Source organism: Balaenoptera acutorostrata, chromosome 1, assembly GCF_949987535.1.
Source record: "Balaenoptera acutorostrata chromosome 1, mBalAcu1.1, whole genome shotgun sequence".
Taxonomy (NCBI): Eukaryota; Metazoa; Chordata; class Mammalia; order Artiodactyla; family Balaenopteridae; genus Balaenoptera; species Balaenoptera acutorostrata.
Window position 1 is genome coordinate 24,659,621 of NC_080064.1, and position 17,299 is coordinate 24,676,919.

The 17,299-nt window shown below is 55.0% G+C and overlaps 1 protein-coding gene across 1 annotated transcript in view; it reads right to left on the reverse strand.

Annotated features, from left to right (window-relative positions):
• Positions 1-17,299, reverse strand: part of SDC3 (syndecan 3) — a 36,322-nt gene that overhangs the window by 6,944 nt on the left and 12,079 nt on the right. The window contains exons 2-3 of the mRNA XM_057529457.1: positions 2,541-2,658; positions 308-921 (exon numbers count right to left, since the gene is read on the reverse strand). Of these exons, the coding sequence (XP_057385440.1) occupies positions 308-921; positions 2,541-2,658 (732 nt within the window). The remainder of the gene's footprint in view (positions 1-307; positions 922-2,540; positions 2,659-17,299) is intronic.

Sequence of the window (17,299 nt, forward strand, 5' to 3'; positions counted from 1 at the left end):
CCTGGCCCCTCCCCACATCAACACTCCCATTCACCCAGCTCCTTCCCCATTGATGTCTTGTCCTAACATCTAAAGACCCAGGCCTGGTCCCTCTTCCATCCCCATCCACCTCAATCTCTGTCCTCATCCTGTAACTCACCCCCAGCCTTGGCCCTCCGGCCTCATGCCTATCTCACCCTCCCCATCCCTGTCTGGCTCATCTCCAGAACCTCCTAGATCTCACCCCTGCCCAGCTCCATCCTCCCTCCCCCAGGCCCTGACCCACCCTCCTCTGCTCTGATTCCCTGTCCTCTCCCTACCCGCTCACCTGAGCCACCTCCGTGGGTCCAGGGGCAGTGGTCCCCAGGGGCAGGGTGCTCTTCTCAGGGATGTTAGGCTCCTGGGTGGTAGCTGGCCTGGGAAGGGCCCTTGGTCTGGAGGTAGCTGTGTTGACCAGCCTGGGTGTTGGGGCCTCTGTGTCCAAGACAGCCACTGTGGTGGGAGGTGAGGGTACCGCTGGGGTGGTGGCCCGGGCTGTGGCTGCCGTGGTCAGTGGAAGAGGCAGAAGCCTCCGTATGCCGGTGGTCCTTACGATGGAGGTGGTGGCCGTGGAAGGGGGTGCTGCAGGGATGCTGGGGGCGGCAGTGGCCACTGTGGCGGGCACTGTGGCCACAGCTGGGGTCCCTGTGATTGTGGCAGCAGTGGTTGCCGTAGGAGTGGAGATGGTGGTGGCTCTCTGGCTGGGCTCTTCTGGGACCTCTGTCACCAATGGGGGGCTGGTGGCTGGCTCTGGGGTGGGGCGCTCAGAGGGGAGCTCTTCAAACGGGGTGTCCACAGGCTGGATGTCCATGGTGGGCAGCACCACGGGTGTGGTGGACACTGCCAGGGCCACATCTGGGCTGAACCGCATGGCTGTCTCGATGCCCGACTCCTGCTCGAAGTCTGCGGGGTGAAGGGGAGAGGAGAGAGCTAGGGAGCTGGGTGATTTGAGGGGCATGAGGATCCCAGGTAAGCAATGGCCATCAAGATGGGGGGCTCCCAACCCTCACACTTTGCATAATTTTCCCAGGACAAGATGAGGGAAAGGAGGAAGGCACAATGTAGCCAACGGTTGCCAGTAGGCTGATAGCTAGTGAATGTTCCCCAACTCTTCTCTGCCTAGCCAAAAATTCTAAGGGACCACCTCTTCCAGGAAGTCTTCCCTGACTATTCCAGCCCACCCAGCCTGGAGCTTCCAGCAGGTTGAATCCAGGCAGTGGCAACTCAGGCCCTACTGGCTGCAAATCTTGCTGGAGGTTGCAGGGAGGAGGGGAGGAGGGGAGTGGCATTCTGGGAAGAGTCAGACACGGGTACAACCTACATGAACACACATGGTGGGTAAACTAAGGCTCCCCCAGAGGCACAGGCAGAGAGCAGGAGGGAGAACAAGCCTCTCCCACAGAGGATGCTTGAGCACTCCGGACTCCAAGCCAGGACAAGTGAAGGGAGGGCCTCGGGAGAAAATGAGGAGAGAGAGAGAGAGAGAGAAGCCACAGCAGCTCCCAAGGGCCTAAACTAGGCAGAGGAGGAGTGGGGAGGAGCCAGGGAGGTTTGGACATAGAGATGTGACCCATCGGGATGGATTTCATGAAGATTTCATAACTCACAAGAGGCTTACAGGAGTGGGCTAAAGTGGGAAGACTAGAGGCAAGGAGCTGTAGGTGGCCAGTTCCAAAGCGCACAGACCCCCTACCATCCGTTAGGCTCGTCCTGCCCCCTCAGGGGGCCCGATCTCAACACACACCCCTTTTTACTACCATTTTTAGAGCTCCTTCTCTGTGCCAGACCCTGATGTCTTAAACTGAAGCCTTCCAGAGGCTCTGAGAAGAAGGCATATTTATCACCATTCACAGATAAGAATAGACTGAGAGAGGGAAAACGGCTAAAGGTGGCACAGCTATTTAGTAGCGAAACTGGGATTCGAACTCAGTGTGCCTCCCTGATCTCATGCTACTCTATTGGCCTTTCTGGACAGGGCCCTGGAACTGGGTTGTCCCAGGCACCACTGGAGGCACCTGCCGTCTTCCATCACTGCCCTAACCCTGCCCTTGGCCACTGCTGATTGGACAGAAGGGGGCCACCTGACCTAAGCTGAGCCAATCAGATGGTCTCTGCTGGGGATCGGTCACTGCAACTGAAAAGGGGCTACTGAGTTCCTCCAAGTGGTCACAACAGTACTGAAAACTGGGTTGCTGAGGGGCGTCTGTGTTCCCTGACAGAGGCCGGAGGTCTGCAGGGGACCCAAGCAGTGCACAGAGAGACGCAGAGACAGAAGCAGTGGGGAGCTGGGAGTGCTAGGCTCTGAGGCCTCAAGGCCCTGGTTCCACCCCAGGAAGAGTGGCCTGCCCTTCCTGTGCTTGAGGCCCATGAGCTCCCCCTGCCTGATCTCCCCCTCCCCTCCCCCGCCATTTAACTGAGGCTGCGAGGGTTCCTCTTCCTTGCCATCACAGCCTCGGATGGGGTACCGGAGGCAGACTGGCATTGCTGACACAACATGCAGGCAAAGGGAAGGGGGTACTTACAGCCCGAGCCCGACCCGGAGTAGAGGTCATCCAGCTCATCATCGGGGAAGGAGTCATCGTCCCCAGAGCCCTCGAGGTCCACGGGCCTCTCGAAGTTCTCACTGCGCCAGCGCTGAGCCTGGGGAGGGCAGAGTCGGGCACAGGGCTCAGCACCTGAGGCCATCAGCCTGGACATGCCCAGAGGAACCACAGACACTCTCATGGGCCAAGTGACAATGGAGGGACAGCATCAGATGTGGCCTCCACAGGGGTAAACAGAGAGCCGAGGTAAGCCGGATTACCACTTCCTGCCTTGTTGGGTTGCTGTGAGTATGCAGCATGCTAATATGTGCTGAGTGCACCTCAAAGCAGCAGGTTCTCAGCCCAGTCAGCGTTACCCTCGGTGTGGCCAGCACCATCTGCCCCCTTCCACCGCGGAGAGGAGGGAGGCCCCATTGCCCCAGGTCACCAGAGAGCACGTGATATGACAAGATTCGGACTCTGCTAGGGACCCAGAGTCTCACACCTCAAAATCCCAAAGGTAGGGCAATTAGGCCCATTATATAGACATGGGTGTTGAGGAGGTTTGGGGCTCAGGGAGGGAAGTACCTTGGATAAGTGGGGGAGGGAGAGAAGGGAGTGGGCTGCAGCCCTGGCCCTGGGTCCTCCCCAAAACAAAGCCAGCCCCCCTGTCTACACTCCCCCCAAAGTATCTCAATGCCGAGAGTCAGCTCAGAGCACGGATGCCACTTTCACTTCTGCCAAGGGTCTCCTGAGAGTTTGCAGGGGTGAGAGGGGCTTCTCCCAGGGTCCTGCTCTCCAGACCCAAAACTCCCCCCAAAATCAGAACCTGGGAAGGCCAGGTGCTGTGGCCCCTGGGCCTGGACCATCCCTCCCCACTGCAACCCCGGGCTGAGAGCCAGCACTGAGGACATCCAAGACTGGAGCGAAAACCCCCAACCACACTTTTGACCCTGGATCCAGACTGAGCCCAGCCACAGTCCCTGCCCCCTGAGAGCTTACGGAGAAAGATGACCTGGTGCTCAGATCTAAAGGATTAGCACTTGGATCTTAAGCAACTGAAATAGAGAGAGAAAGGCATCTCAAGCAGAGATAACAGAATAAGCAAAAGTTCCGAGGTGGGGAAGTACAGCCTATGCCACCAGAGCTGGGACTGACAGCCTCATCCAGGGTCCCTCGGAACCCCTGCAATCACTGGATTCCTACCACCGGGCCCCTGTCTGTTCCTGGAACGTGCATGGTCTCTCCCGCCTCTTTCACTCATGCTGTTCCCTCCAAGAGAACACCCTTCCTTCCCATCCCCTTATCCTCCAACTTCCCACCAGCTAACTCCTGCTCCCCATCACTTCTTCTGAGAAGCCCTCCTACTTTGATCTTTCAGAGTATCCTGTGCTCCTGAATTCACAACTACCACTACTTGTGAGCTGTGCTGGCTTGGGTATATACTTTTTCTGTGACTGTTCCCACCCCCACTAAACTACACCTCGATGGAGGCAGGACCGTGTCAGACACACAGTAGGTATCAGGAAGTATCTGTTAGGGAACAGGTTTGGAGTTAGAGGATGTAATTCCCAGGGCAGGGGTGGGGCAGGGACAGGCCGGAGTTGAGTTTGGGGAAGCCCCATCACAGGCTCTCAGTGCTTGGCTGGTGACTTTTATCTTGGAAACTGGTCATGTTTTATCCTGACTGCACATCAGAATATTGTGAAAACAGAACTTGGCGGTTCAGCAGGTCTGAGGTGGAGTCTGAATATCACTACTGTTTGACTGACATGGGGAGCCGTAGAAGGTGTGTGAGCAGGAGAGGGGCTGGATTGGCACTGTGATCTGTGCTCAGACTCTCACACTCCCACCCCTGACAGGCCCCCTTCTGGAGCTGCTATGGAGCTCGAGAGAGGATCCCAATCCTGGCTTCCGGCCCCGAGCCTCGACCACCTGCTCCAAAGCCCTACACAGGCCACGCAGGGCAGGAGGCCAGGGCAGGGAGCCAAGAGATTCCCCCCACCATACCCGTTACCACACACACACACGCACACACACAGTCTCAAAATAATGAATTAATCAGTATTTACTTGCTACCAGTGAGTCATGGAGTGGAACAATTAGAGTAATTGCTCTGTGACTAATTGCTGGGTCTTCCTCCGTTTTAGACATTTCAGCAGCTACCATCCAACCTTCCCCAGCTCCCATCTCTGCCCCCACTTCCCAGAAGAACAAATCCCCAGGACCTGAGGTGAGGGGGCTAGAAGCTCCCACACTACCAGCCTCTACCACCTGGGCCAGCTAAGCTGGGGTCCCTTGGAGACTTTCTGCTCCATTCTTAGGCAAGTAGCCTGAAGCCAGAGACGTGCAGCAGGATGGGGACTGAGCAGGGATGGGGCTCTGACTGCCTCTCCTGGGCAGGTCCATCTTCACTGTCTCTCCATCCTTCCAGGCAGCCCAGGGAAGGCTGGAAGCCCTTTAGCTGGGAGGAGGGGTTCTAAGAAGTCTGTGGTCCCAGGAGAACCCCAAACTGGGGTAAATGTGGGGGCCAAAATAGGGTGTCCTCATGATTCCACAGTGACCAGCACCACACACCAGCCCTTAACACACTGCAAAGCCACACAAGCCTTTGAAATGACACACCCAGAGACATAGAAAGAACACATACAGACACACCCTGACACACACTCACCTAAAGGCAGAGAGAGGCACCGCATGTTGGCATGCCTTTGGGTGCAAACAGGCACATGCATGGGGGCGGGCACTAGATGGGGGCACACACCGTGCAGCTCTGAGGCTCAGAGACAAGTATGGAACCTCCTGTGAACCCATCAGCCTCCACTCAGGTAGCTCTCACCTAGATACTATTCATCCCTAGCTCAGTAGCCATCGGCATGACAACTGTTACCATGACAACCATCTCCTCCATGCTAAGGACCAGGAGCTCCAGATCCCCACAGAGATGGGGGGGGCGGGCAGGAAAGGGAGAGATCATGGAAGAACAGAGAGAATGATGGGGGTAGGGGGAGACACTGGATGGAGACAGAAATGCAAGGATAGAGGGAAGCCAGGGGGTCAGAGGGGCAGTGTGGGGGGACAGGGAGGAGGGAGTGGAGGGAGGACTGGGTGTGCGAGAGAAAGGGAAGGCAAGAGTGGGAGGCTGAGGGAGAGAATTCTCTCACATCTTAATTTAGCCTCACGCTCATCAGACAAAGCTGGGGAAAGGGCCACCTCAGTGATTTTCCAAACCTATATCCAAGAGAACATTCTTTCCAAACAATAAGCAGCCCCCAGATGGGGTAGAAGGGGTGATGGCCAACAACCCAGTCACCCCTGAGCTCACCCTGGGAAACTTAACACCGGGACACCTGAGACCTGGGGGGCGGGGGGTGGGGTGCATGATGCCATCTTGCCCAAACCCCCCCCAAGTCTACTAAGTGCCAGCTGTACCCCTCCCTGGGGGACCAGGGCTCACGGGGCCCTCCCAGGAACGCTACAGGGGTGCTGGAAGCTGCAGCTACCAGGGCTACAGAGAGGAGAGAGGAGAGAGATGGGGGGTGGGGAACTGAGCCTGGGAGGCAGCAGGGAAAGCCTCAGAAGTCACAAATGCCAGAGGAGGATGGTGAAAACAGCCTTTGACCCCCAAACGACCTCTCTATTTGCATAATTACATGCATAATTAGCATAATTATCCATGCCATTCCCTTAAAGGAGAACTGAACTCAAATGCCGGCCTCCCCCTGACCCTCAACGGTGCCCCCTCCAGGTAAACCACACACCCTCCCATGCCTGATAAACACATCTGCACACCCAACCCAAGTGTGCGCGTGCACACACGCACACACACCAGCACAGACGCATACACAGTCATGATCCACATTTACTGACCCTAACCTGTGTACCCACCACAACTCACAGACAACAGCCTGGCACATACCACCGTGGGCTCACCCGTTCACCGCCTCTCTAGATGAACACACAGACACACAGCTGCACCCCTCTCCTCACCTAACACACCCCACACAACGTCCGTGGGTTGTGGCACACACCAACCCTCCCCACGTCCAAGCATGCCCCCTGAGTCACATATCACTGCCCACATTCTCCATGGCAGCGACACCCTCGGACTCTGACAAAAACCTCACAACCTGTAAACAATCTTTTCTCACCCTCACATCCCCACACGCCCCACACAGCCCGCTGCGGAGGCCCCTGCACCTCCTGCTTCCTGCCACCACCAGTCCCGGCCACGACGCCCAGCCGGAGGCTCCCCCAGCAGTGGCTGAAGGTCTGAGCTCCCCCGGGGAGCTCCTGAGGGTCCTCAGGGGGTTCTAGAGGCCTCTGCCCACCACTACGGAGGCCCTGTCCCATGTCAGGCACTGGAAGAACTCTACCTGCTCCACCATCTTCAACCATCACAGCCTCCCAGGATTTTATTATCCCCACTTCACAGATGCAGGCACTGACGCTCGGGTTTAGAGCTGAGACATGAGCACGGGTCCTTAGCCCCTGCAACCCTTGCTCCAAACACTCCAGGGTAGCTCCCAATCTGCTGCTCATCTGGGGTTCCTACACCTGTGACCCACAGCCCCTGGACAACCTCAGCTCAAAACTACCACCCCTCCACCCCCGCACACCATACACACGCCGGCACCCAGCAAACACCCCAAATGCTCCCAAATACCCACTCCTGCTCCCCACATGCTCCACCCATGCGTCCCTGAAAAAGCACCCACTGCACCATACATATGCCCCATCTCAGACACCCACCAACAGGCCCCTAACACCTGCATCCCACTCCCCTCCACACATGCACACCATGCACACACACCATGCACACTTTCCCTCTGGGGTATGTACAGGCACACCTACAATGCCGGGGTGAGACATGGCACCTTTCCCAATGGACTGGCACACCCCCTGCCATTTTTTCTCACTGCCCCCTTGCCACCATCCTACCTTGAGCTGCCCCACAGCCTTGACCCAAAGAAGTACCTCAGGCTCTCTGACCTGATGGGACCAGCAGTGACCAGAGCTGCCTGCCACTCACCCGCCCCCACCCCTACCTGATCCTCTCCATAGTTTTAGAATTGCTGGGATGGGTGGGTAACTTCCACTGCCATCCCTCTCCAGTGGGGTTGCGGGGCGGGGGGAGACATGTTCAGGTAGAAAGGCAGGGCATCTCCCTCCTCCGGCCCCCAGCCTCCTTCTAAGCCCTCCTTGGAGACCAGAAGTCTGGGGTCTTTCATGCCCAGCTCCCTCCACCTGCCCCCGCCCCCATCATGAGCCTTCCCAGAGAAACAGGATAACACAGAAGTTAAAGCCAGAATGAATCGGCTCCTCCCCTCACTACCCTTCGGACATCAGGCAAGCCACTGAGTCTCTTGGCACCTCACTTTTCTCATCTGTAAAATGGGGGTGCTAATAACAGTATGTGACTCATAGGGGTGCCGTGAGGATCAAATAAGATCATGCAGGTAACGGGCTGAGCACACAACCCAACACTGCGAGCTGAATAAATAAATGTAGCTGTGATTATTGTTAGGTACATGTTAATATTTCCATTATGAATTCTGAAGATTTTATCTCATTTTAGCCTCACCAACCTCCTGAGGGGAGAAGAATCAGGATGATTACACCCATGCTGCAGATGAGGCTATTAATGCCCAGAGAGCCTAAGTGGCATTGCCAAGGCCACAAAGCGGGGGAGAATGCAGAGAGAGAAAAAAGGAGAGGTTGGATGTGGGGAGAGGAAGGGCGAGCTACAGAAACAGGCATGGACACACAAATTAGGTCAGCTGTAGGTGGGCCAGGAGCCCAGCACCCTGTGCAGTGCTAATCATGCGGCAAAAACTAAGAATAAAATCAAGTATAATTAATTCTGTCCGAGCTTCCTTCCCCACATTAGCCAGTCTCAGGCTCCACTCTCCTGGTGACTGGAGGCAATGTGAGCAGGGGTTGGGAGCCCAGCTTCAGGTTCAAGTCTTGGGTTCAAGTCCAGCTCTGCTTACTTGCTGGGTGACTCTGGGCGAGTTACTCAACCTCTCTGAGCCTCTGTTTGGTTAAATAATGATATACTCTTCATGGAGCTGTCGTGAGAAACAAGTAAGATGATGCACCAAAAGCACTCCTGCTGCCCAGCACACAGCCGGCACTCAATAACCATTCGGTGGTCTTACCGTGGTACATTTTTCTCACCTTCAGGCCTGAGTGATGACTGAGTTCAGCTCTCCCTTCTTACAGATGTGGAAATTGAGGCTCAGAGAGGGGATAAGAGGGGCAGGTGGTGGGGAATTAGCCTGCCAAGCAGCACTCAGAGAGGTAAAGTGATTTGTCCAGCGACACACAGTGACTTAATACTAGCTCCCAGAAGCAGGGTGGTCTCGGCAGAGCCCTCTGGATCCCCACAGGCTCCATCCCCACCAGACCCCGTCCCCAAAAGGCCCTCAATCCTGTGAGAACTCAGTGCCCCTCACGCTCACCAGCTCCAACCCGGAGACCCAGAGCGTCACCACAGGAATGTGGGCCAGGGCCAGGCTCTGGGCAGCAGGACAGCCAAGGGGGCTACACAATGGAGAGCCTGGACCGGGAAGGGGGACGCCTCAGTCTCCACCCCCTACCCATCCACAGCTGCCCTGGCTGGGAACCTAGCCCCCGCCACATTCACTGGCTGCCGGAGGGGTGAGGGGCACGAAGCCTGCATCTGCCAGGAAGGGGCCACGGAGCCCAAGTCCCAGAGAGCAGAGGGGTCTGGAGGAGGAGCAGGGGGAGGAAGGGCTGAGAAGGCCCACCTGACAGACCGCCCCACCCAAAACAATCAGCAAAGCCCAGACACACACACTGTCACCGACTCACCCTCCCACCACCCTTATTCCAAATACCCACCCCCAGACCGTCCACAAGGGCAACTGAGAGGGCAGGAAACACCCCTTTGGGTCCATCCCACCTCAGCCAACTGCTCTGCAAGAGACATCCTGACAGCAGAGCCCTCCCTACCCCACACCCGTATTCCATCAGCTCCAGCCCACCACCCCCGTCACCTTCGCCACTACCTGCCGCTGTGCTCCCACTATCCTCTCCAGAACCCCCCTCCCCATGGCGGCACCGCTCTCATCAACACTGGACGAGAAAGCTAGCAGCATCCAGGCTCAGGAGGCCGCAGCCTCCCAGACCCAGACGAGCCCCCTCCCCCTTTCTCTGCACTTCCGTTGCCCCACTTGGAAATGAACCCGTTGTCAGCTTGGTGCTCTAAGTGCCTTTCTGATTTGGACACTCTGGGTGTCCAAGAATTCAGCCCTCAGGTCAAAGACAGCCAGGGCAGTGTTATTTATAAGAGAGAAAAAGGGGAAATAACCTACATTCCCAATATCAGACAACTAGTTAAATAACTTAGGGCACAACCACAACATGGAATATTATGCAGCTATCAAGAACTGTGTTTTCACAAATCCACACTGTCTAAGTCATTAAAAGGCATAAATGCATAACCAAAGGCTTTTTTTTTTTTTTACTTGTTTCAAAGACTATGCAAGGACAGGGGAAAATGTACACTCTGGTTGTCAACAGGCAATGCAGCAGAGCTGCCGATAGGATCATCCAAACAGTTCTGTCTCTCAATACCTGGGTGACCCTGGACAGGTACTTAACTCTCTCGGCCTGGTTTTCCTGGTAAACAAAGATAACAATAGCCACCTCGTGGGGTTCACTGTAGGAGACTTCGGGTGCCCACACATTAACGAACTACTCCATAAATGTTGGCTATTAATACTATTATCATCATTAAGTTTAATAATAGGTTATAAAAAAAATACGTAGAACTTGATCCTATTTTAATGAACTCAATACCAAAGTGTATTTCTAAACACTGAATTCTAAGGCTAAAGGTTCCCAGAGGCTCTCTCTGGGTGGTGGAATTACAGGTAGTTTTTCATTTTTTACTCGGGACCTGTTTGTATTTTCCAAACTTTCTACAATAAACTCAAGAGTACTTTTGTTATGAGAATTAGCACGCTCTTTCTGAGTCCCCATGCCCGCCGCGCCCTGGTCTCTGAAACTCCTTGGCCCCTTCCTTCTGCTGAGACCCCACTGGGGCTGGTCGTGAGTTATGAGCAAACAGAGGAACCAGCAGGAAGGAAATGAACACAAAAGCCTCCAAGGGAGCTGGCAGGAGCCTACGTAGCTGCACCTCACTGCAGACTGGCTGGCTCCCCCCCGGCATTCACCGGCTGGCCGCCACGGTTGGCTTACAGCGCCCAGACACCTCGCCCACGGGCCACCCACCAGCTTCTTCCATCAGCCTAGTTCCCGGCCCACCAGCCCCGCTGGCCCCAGCCAGGGTGCAGGCTGGCCACACTACAGCTGCTCACCCTTGTCACCTATACCTGGACAGAGGATGGCAGCGCAACCCTGGGAAAACCAGCCCTCTCCTCAACTCAGGGCTGGGGCATCCCCACCCCCGCCCCCCACTGTCCCTGCTCGGTCCATCCCAGCCACCTGCCCTCTAGCATCACCCTCCCGGCCACCCTGACTCACACTGCTCATTTATTCCTGTCCCCAAGGCTGTGTCTGAGAGCAGGACCACCCACTGAGGCCCCCGACTGCCCAGCCCCCATGCTCCTCCCACACTGAATCCTTTATGGATTCCTTCCAGGCCTTGCACATGCTGTTCCTGCTTCCTGAACACCCTTCCACATCTCTGCCTGACCAGCACCTACTCCACCAGAAAGTCAGTACAAGCAATATCTATCTATTAAGCACCTACTGTGTACCAGGCACTATTCTAGACGCCCAGTGACCCACAGTCAACAAGACAGGGATGTGCTCAGGAAGCTCAAGCAGCTCAAACATTGCTTCCCCTGTGAGGCTGCCGCACGCCAACCACCCGCCTGTTCTGAAGCCCCTTCTTGGGGACTCTGCCTTCACTGTGTTGTCATTTACTGGGGAAGGAGGAGCCACCAACCATCTCCCGTCACTCCAGTGGGCCCCTTCTACCAGATTCTCATGGAATGCACTTGGCCACCCTGGGAAGCAGGTACTACTGTCCCCACCTATAGATGAGGAGACTGAGGAGGCTGTTAAGCCACCAGTGGGGACACAGCAGGATTTTTTTTTTGTAGAAGGCCTGGGGCCGTTATTCCCTGACCATGAACAACCGTTACAGCTCCCACAGAGGGAGCACTCACTATATGCACATGGCCCTATTCCTCTTCACAAACATCTTACTGGTGAGGGATTATTGTCCCCATTTCACAGATGGGCAAACCAAAGTTCAGAGAGGTGAAGCAACTGGCCCAAAGTCACACAGCAATGGAGCCAGATTTGAACCCCTGGATTAGCTGAACCCTAAGGACCATGCTCTGCATACTGTAGCACACACCCACTCCCAGTCCTCACCAGTCTCCCCCACCAGGAATTTCCTCAAGGAGGGGGTGGTGGCAGCTTCAGAGTCTACACACCACCACCCCACCCTCCCCAACACCCTGCACAGAGACAGACAGAGAGATGGACTGTCTGGGAATGAGAAGAAATGGAAGACAAGCCCTGTTCCCATGACAGGTGTCCCGGACCCGCTGAGCAGCCCCACCCACCACCCCATGACTCACCAGCAGGTGCCCCTGGGATTGAGTCTCCAGGCTCTGCAACCATCCCTGCCAACAGACTCGGCAAGGGCCCACGTTTCCCAGAACAACCCAGTGTGGGGTTAGATGTTCTGGTCCTGGCTTCCAGAGAGCCCTCGTCAAGTTCCTTCACCTCACTGGGCCTCAGTCTGCCCACCTATGAAATGGGAATGATGATTCCCAACACACCAAGACACCATCTGTGACATGCTGAGCAGTTATTAGGCAATTAGTAAGTACTGGGGCGTGACTTGGTGTCCCTACTCAAAGCTCACCTCCTCAGAGAGGCCCTCCCTGACCACCAAATCCATCCACGTGACCTCCCCACACACCCCATCACTGTCAACACCAGGCTTACTCCTCATAGCTCACCACTGCCTGAAATTAGCTTGTTTACTTACTTCCTTGTCTAATGCCTATCTCCCCCTCCAACAGCTCCTGGTGGCAGTGACTGGGACACAGTCGGCCTCCATCAATATTTGTTCAGTGAATACTGTGAATGGGATCACCCTTACAGACCCACATTACCTACTTTTCTAATCACTATGTGATCCTGGGCAGGACCCTGTCCTCTGGCCTCAGTTTCCCCATCCAAAGTTCTCTCTGGTCCCTCCAAAATCCAACCAGGGCTCCAACTGCCCTGGGAGGAGGGAAGAGAGGCTGAGACTGATTCCAGCAGTTTTTCATAAAACAACTATGCAAATTATGTACAAAAACATGCAAGACAGCAGGTTCCCAGCAGAGCCTACAGTTCTGGCCACTTTACAACCAGGCCTGGGCTGGAAGGACAGTAGCATTTACTGAGCACCTACTAAGCGCCAGGCCCCTTACTGATAGGACCAGGTGAAATGGGCCTCCTTACTCCATAGTCTCAGGCCAGGCAACTTGCTGGAGGTTACAGAGAGCTCAGCTGGTGAGTCAAGATGGAGTTAAGGGGAGCAAGGCATTACCAAGGGGGGACTGGTAATGGGGAAGGGTCTGGAAGAGCAGAGAGAGACCCAATGCTGTGTGTCTGATTCTCATCCCACAGGATAGGACCTAAGGAAAGGCAAGCTCAAAGGGCACAGGACACCTCTGCCAGACCTTAGGGGCCACCTGAAGCCAGGGGCAGAGGCCCCAGAGACCTCACCAGCCCTGGGGTTCTGCTGGCCCTCCAGGAAACCAGACAGACCCTGCTGAGTCAGCCCGAGGCAGGCCCAGTCCTTCTAGCTGTGCTGGGACACCACACAGCTCTCCGTCCTCCCCAAAGCCTCCCCAGGCACATGCTAGGCACACACCCTGAGAACACACAACACACACACACACACGAAATGTGCCCATCTGTGTGTGAGTGTGTATCCAGGCTCAGCCTCCTGAGGAGTCCGGCTGTGGTCTCCCTCACCCTCCCGTTTGCTAGGTTATTTATAACCAGCACAAATTCACAAACAGTGGAGATACAACTCCCCACCCCAGGTCTATTCTGCTGGCTTCTGAGCTGCTCCATTTCGAGGGATAGAACAAGCCAGACTCAGTATGAGTCACGGGGGCCTCCAGGGCCACCACCACCATCACCTAGATGGGAAACTGAGGCATAGAGCAAGGAGTCAGAAAAAAACTGGAGGAGGGACTGGCGGAGGCCCCAGAGGCTTGCCTAGGGTCACATTCACCTCCAAGGCCACCTCCAGCCTCAGATAACACTCTCTGAGATACAGGGGCAGACGGATGCCCCAGCCCTCACCCTCATGTCCTGCACCCTGGGAGACAGGTGGGACCTCACAGTAAGCAGGAGCTCTGAAGCTAGATTGCCTGGGTCCAAATCCCAGCACTGGCCCTCAGCGGCTGTGTGACCCTGAGCAAGAAAATCCACCTCTCTGAGCCTCATTTTCTTCTCCTATAAAATGAACATAATAATAGTACCAACCTCAAAGGGTTGGGAGGATTAAATGAGATTATCCAAACAGGATCTCAGCCCAAAGCCTAGCTACCTCTTGGCTGGGCGACCTTGGGGCAAGGTGCCCGGCCTAAGCCTCAGTTCTCCCATCTGCAAACGGGACAACAGTACAGCCCAGAAGGTCACGAGAACTGAAGCAAAGGTTCTGACACAGAGTAGGTGGTCAAAACACACAGATTCCTTTCTCTTTTCCTCTGCTCTCACAGGGCCCCGTGATTCCCTGACCACCCTCAGCTTCTCCCTTTGATAATCTTTATCTCCTGTCACTAAGTGCATGGAGGTTTTTACAGCTATGGTGCCACTGAATCTTCTAAACAACTCCTTGAGGGATAAATTCTCTCCCCAATTTTGCAGTGAGCACTCTGCCTTGTCAAATACAGGTGTTCTATAAATACCTGAGGGATGAATGGATGCAAGAATGAATGTGATCAGAAAGTCAGAAAATAACAAGTAGTGGTGAGAATGTGGAGAAGTTGGAACCCTCATGCACCACTGGTAGGAATGGAAAATGGTTCAGCCACTCTGGATAACAGTCTGGCAGTTCCTCAAAAGGTTAAACATAGAGTTACCATATGGTCCAATAATTCTACTCCTAGGGTATATACACCCAAGGGAAGTGAAAACATATGTCCACATATTTAAAAAAAAAAAAAAAAAGCAACATTATTCGTAACAGCCAAAAAGTAGAAATAACCCAAATATCTATCAACTGATAGATGGATAAATAAAAGGTGGTGTGTCCATACAATGGAATATTATTAAACAAAAATAGAAATGAGGTCTTGATACATGCTACCACATGGATGAACTTGAAAATATTATGCTGAGTGAAGGAAGCCAGTCACAAAAGACCACATCCTATTTGATTCCACTAATATGAAATGTCCAAGATAGGCAAACCCATAGAGACAGAAAGTAGATTAGTGACTCCTAGGGCTGAGTGATTGGGAAGAAAAGAGGAGTGACCTTTTTCTAATCCTAATAGGTATAGGGTTTCTTTTGGGGGTGATAAAAATGAGTAATATTGGTGATGGTTGCACAGCTGCAAAAATACTAAAAAACATTTAATTACATGCTTTAGATGGGTGGATTGTGGGGTATTTGAGTTAAATCTCAATAAAGCTGTTGTTTAGAAAAAAAGAAAAGAATGAATGTGTGATTGAGGCTCAGAGAGGGTGGCGTACTTGCCCAAGGTAACACAGCAGAACCTGGACTCAAATGCTCGGATGGGAGAGGAGGTGACCTCTCTCTGAGTAACCCCTAACCAAGCCCCAGGTGAAGCCTCCCCAGCCCCCACCTCCGAAGGGCAAACATTGACTCTGCAGACCACAAGTGGGAGAGGCCAGTGCAGCAACTGCTTCCCCTGTGCTTGCCAAAGGCTACTTTGTCAGGTGGGACCAATGGAACGAGCAGGCTTTGCCCAGCAGGACCCAAGAGAAGCGAGGCAACTCCAAACTCAGGCTGGCTGCCATCTGCATCGCTAGACCCCAGTGTCCCCAGCTCCAGCCACCAGTGGTTCCAGGATGTTCCCACTCAGACCCTCTGTCCATGTGGCTGGCCCCTGGCCGCCCTCAGCAAGAGACATGAGGATACGTCCTTGCCAGGGAAGGGGTCAGGAGGATGGCAAGGCCCTAGTGGTGAGCCGCATTTGAGTGTGAAGTCAAGTCCGCCTGCCCCTCCCCCCGTGGCTGTCTAGGGCAGCCGTGAGAACAGACACCTCATGGGCCCAGCCCCTCACCCTGCCCTGCCTCCACGTGGCTCCGGCACCAGCCTCCACCCAGCCCAGCTGGCAGCCGCTGAGCCCCAGGCTGGTTTCCACTCCCTACTCTCTGTCCCGAGGGCTGGGCTGAGGCACGAGCTGCCAGGCCTCTGACAAGTGTTTGGTATCCCCCAAACACTTGATAGAGGGTATCCCCCCTCTACCAGGCTGGATCCAGGTTTGAAGCCTGCACCACCTTAGTTCCCTGCTCCACTCCACGACCTCAGCAAGCTTCCCCATCCCACCCTTGTCTCAGTGACCACCCCCCTCCCTGCTCAGGACCCCACATTCAGCACCTCCTGGCTGGGCCTCATTTTCCCACTTAGTCCAGAAACACTCTGACCATTAATGGTGTTCCCAGAGATCAGAATCCCCCCGGAAACGCCTCATACTGAGGATTCTGACTCAGGGTCCACAGCAGGCAGGTAGTTAAATGAAGGGACTGCCGCGCCTGGCCTCTCTGACCCAGCTGTCACTTCCCTTGGGGACACACAGCCACACCCCTCTCCCTCCTCCCCAGCTTGTCTGCACCAGGGTTTGGTAAATCACACGTAACCAAATCTCCGAAAGAACCCAAGTTTTGAGTTTGCAGCATCCTGGAGGTCAGGCAGAAGACAAAGCTCTGAGGCCCACTGCACCGCACCCCCCCCAGCCCCGCCTTAATCACCTCTAAGGAGGCCAGATGAGCAGCTGCCCCTTTGACCTGGGCTCCCTGGACGCTGGGATTAAGCGCTGGGATTAAGGACGGACACACTCCTGGTCACTTAGAGCTCCAGCAACACGCATGTGTGCATGTGTGTGTGTGTACACGCAGCCATGAGGTGCACACATGTGAGCACCTTCAGGGGCATTGCTGGGCATGTGTACAGGTACACTCGTGTGTGTATACCTTCGGGTTGTCTTAGGTGGGCTCAGATGCCTGTGTGGGCCTGGGTGTGTTGGTGTGAATACAAGGGCTGCATCTCTGCGAGTGGTCCGTGTGCACCTGGTAGAGTGCGTGTCCCTGTCTCTGGGTGCCTGTGTGTGTTCAGGTATGTCTGTGGGTCTGTGTCTCCACGCGTGTGCACAGGACAGGGTGCGGGCTCAGGTCTCCCTGTTCTTTCACGTACACAAATGGGTCTGCACGTGCACATATTTCTATCTGTGCATCAACCCCCCCACCCCGAGGTAAGAGAGCATCTCCCAACTTCGCCCACTATTCTCCCAGGAGCTGTTAATACTGTGGTCACCCCAGGTTGTTGGCAGCAAGCCCCCTAGAGCTGAGAAAGTGGAGAGACAGCAACTTGGGGGCTCCTGACTCCCCTGGCCTCACACCTGAGTCACTAAAACAGCTGGTGGCAAAGGAGCAGGCCACAAATGTCCCTCCCTGCCCAGACCCCAGGGCCCCCATGCATCAGCACACACACACAGCAACACACCACCACACACGCATGCGCCCGCAAACCCAGCCCCTCGCCCGAACCTAAACAGA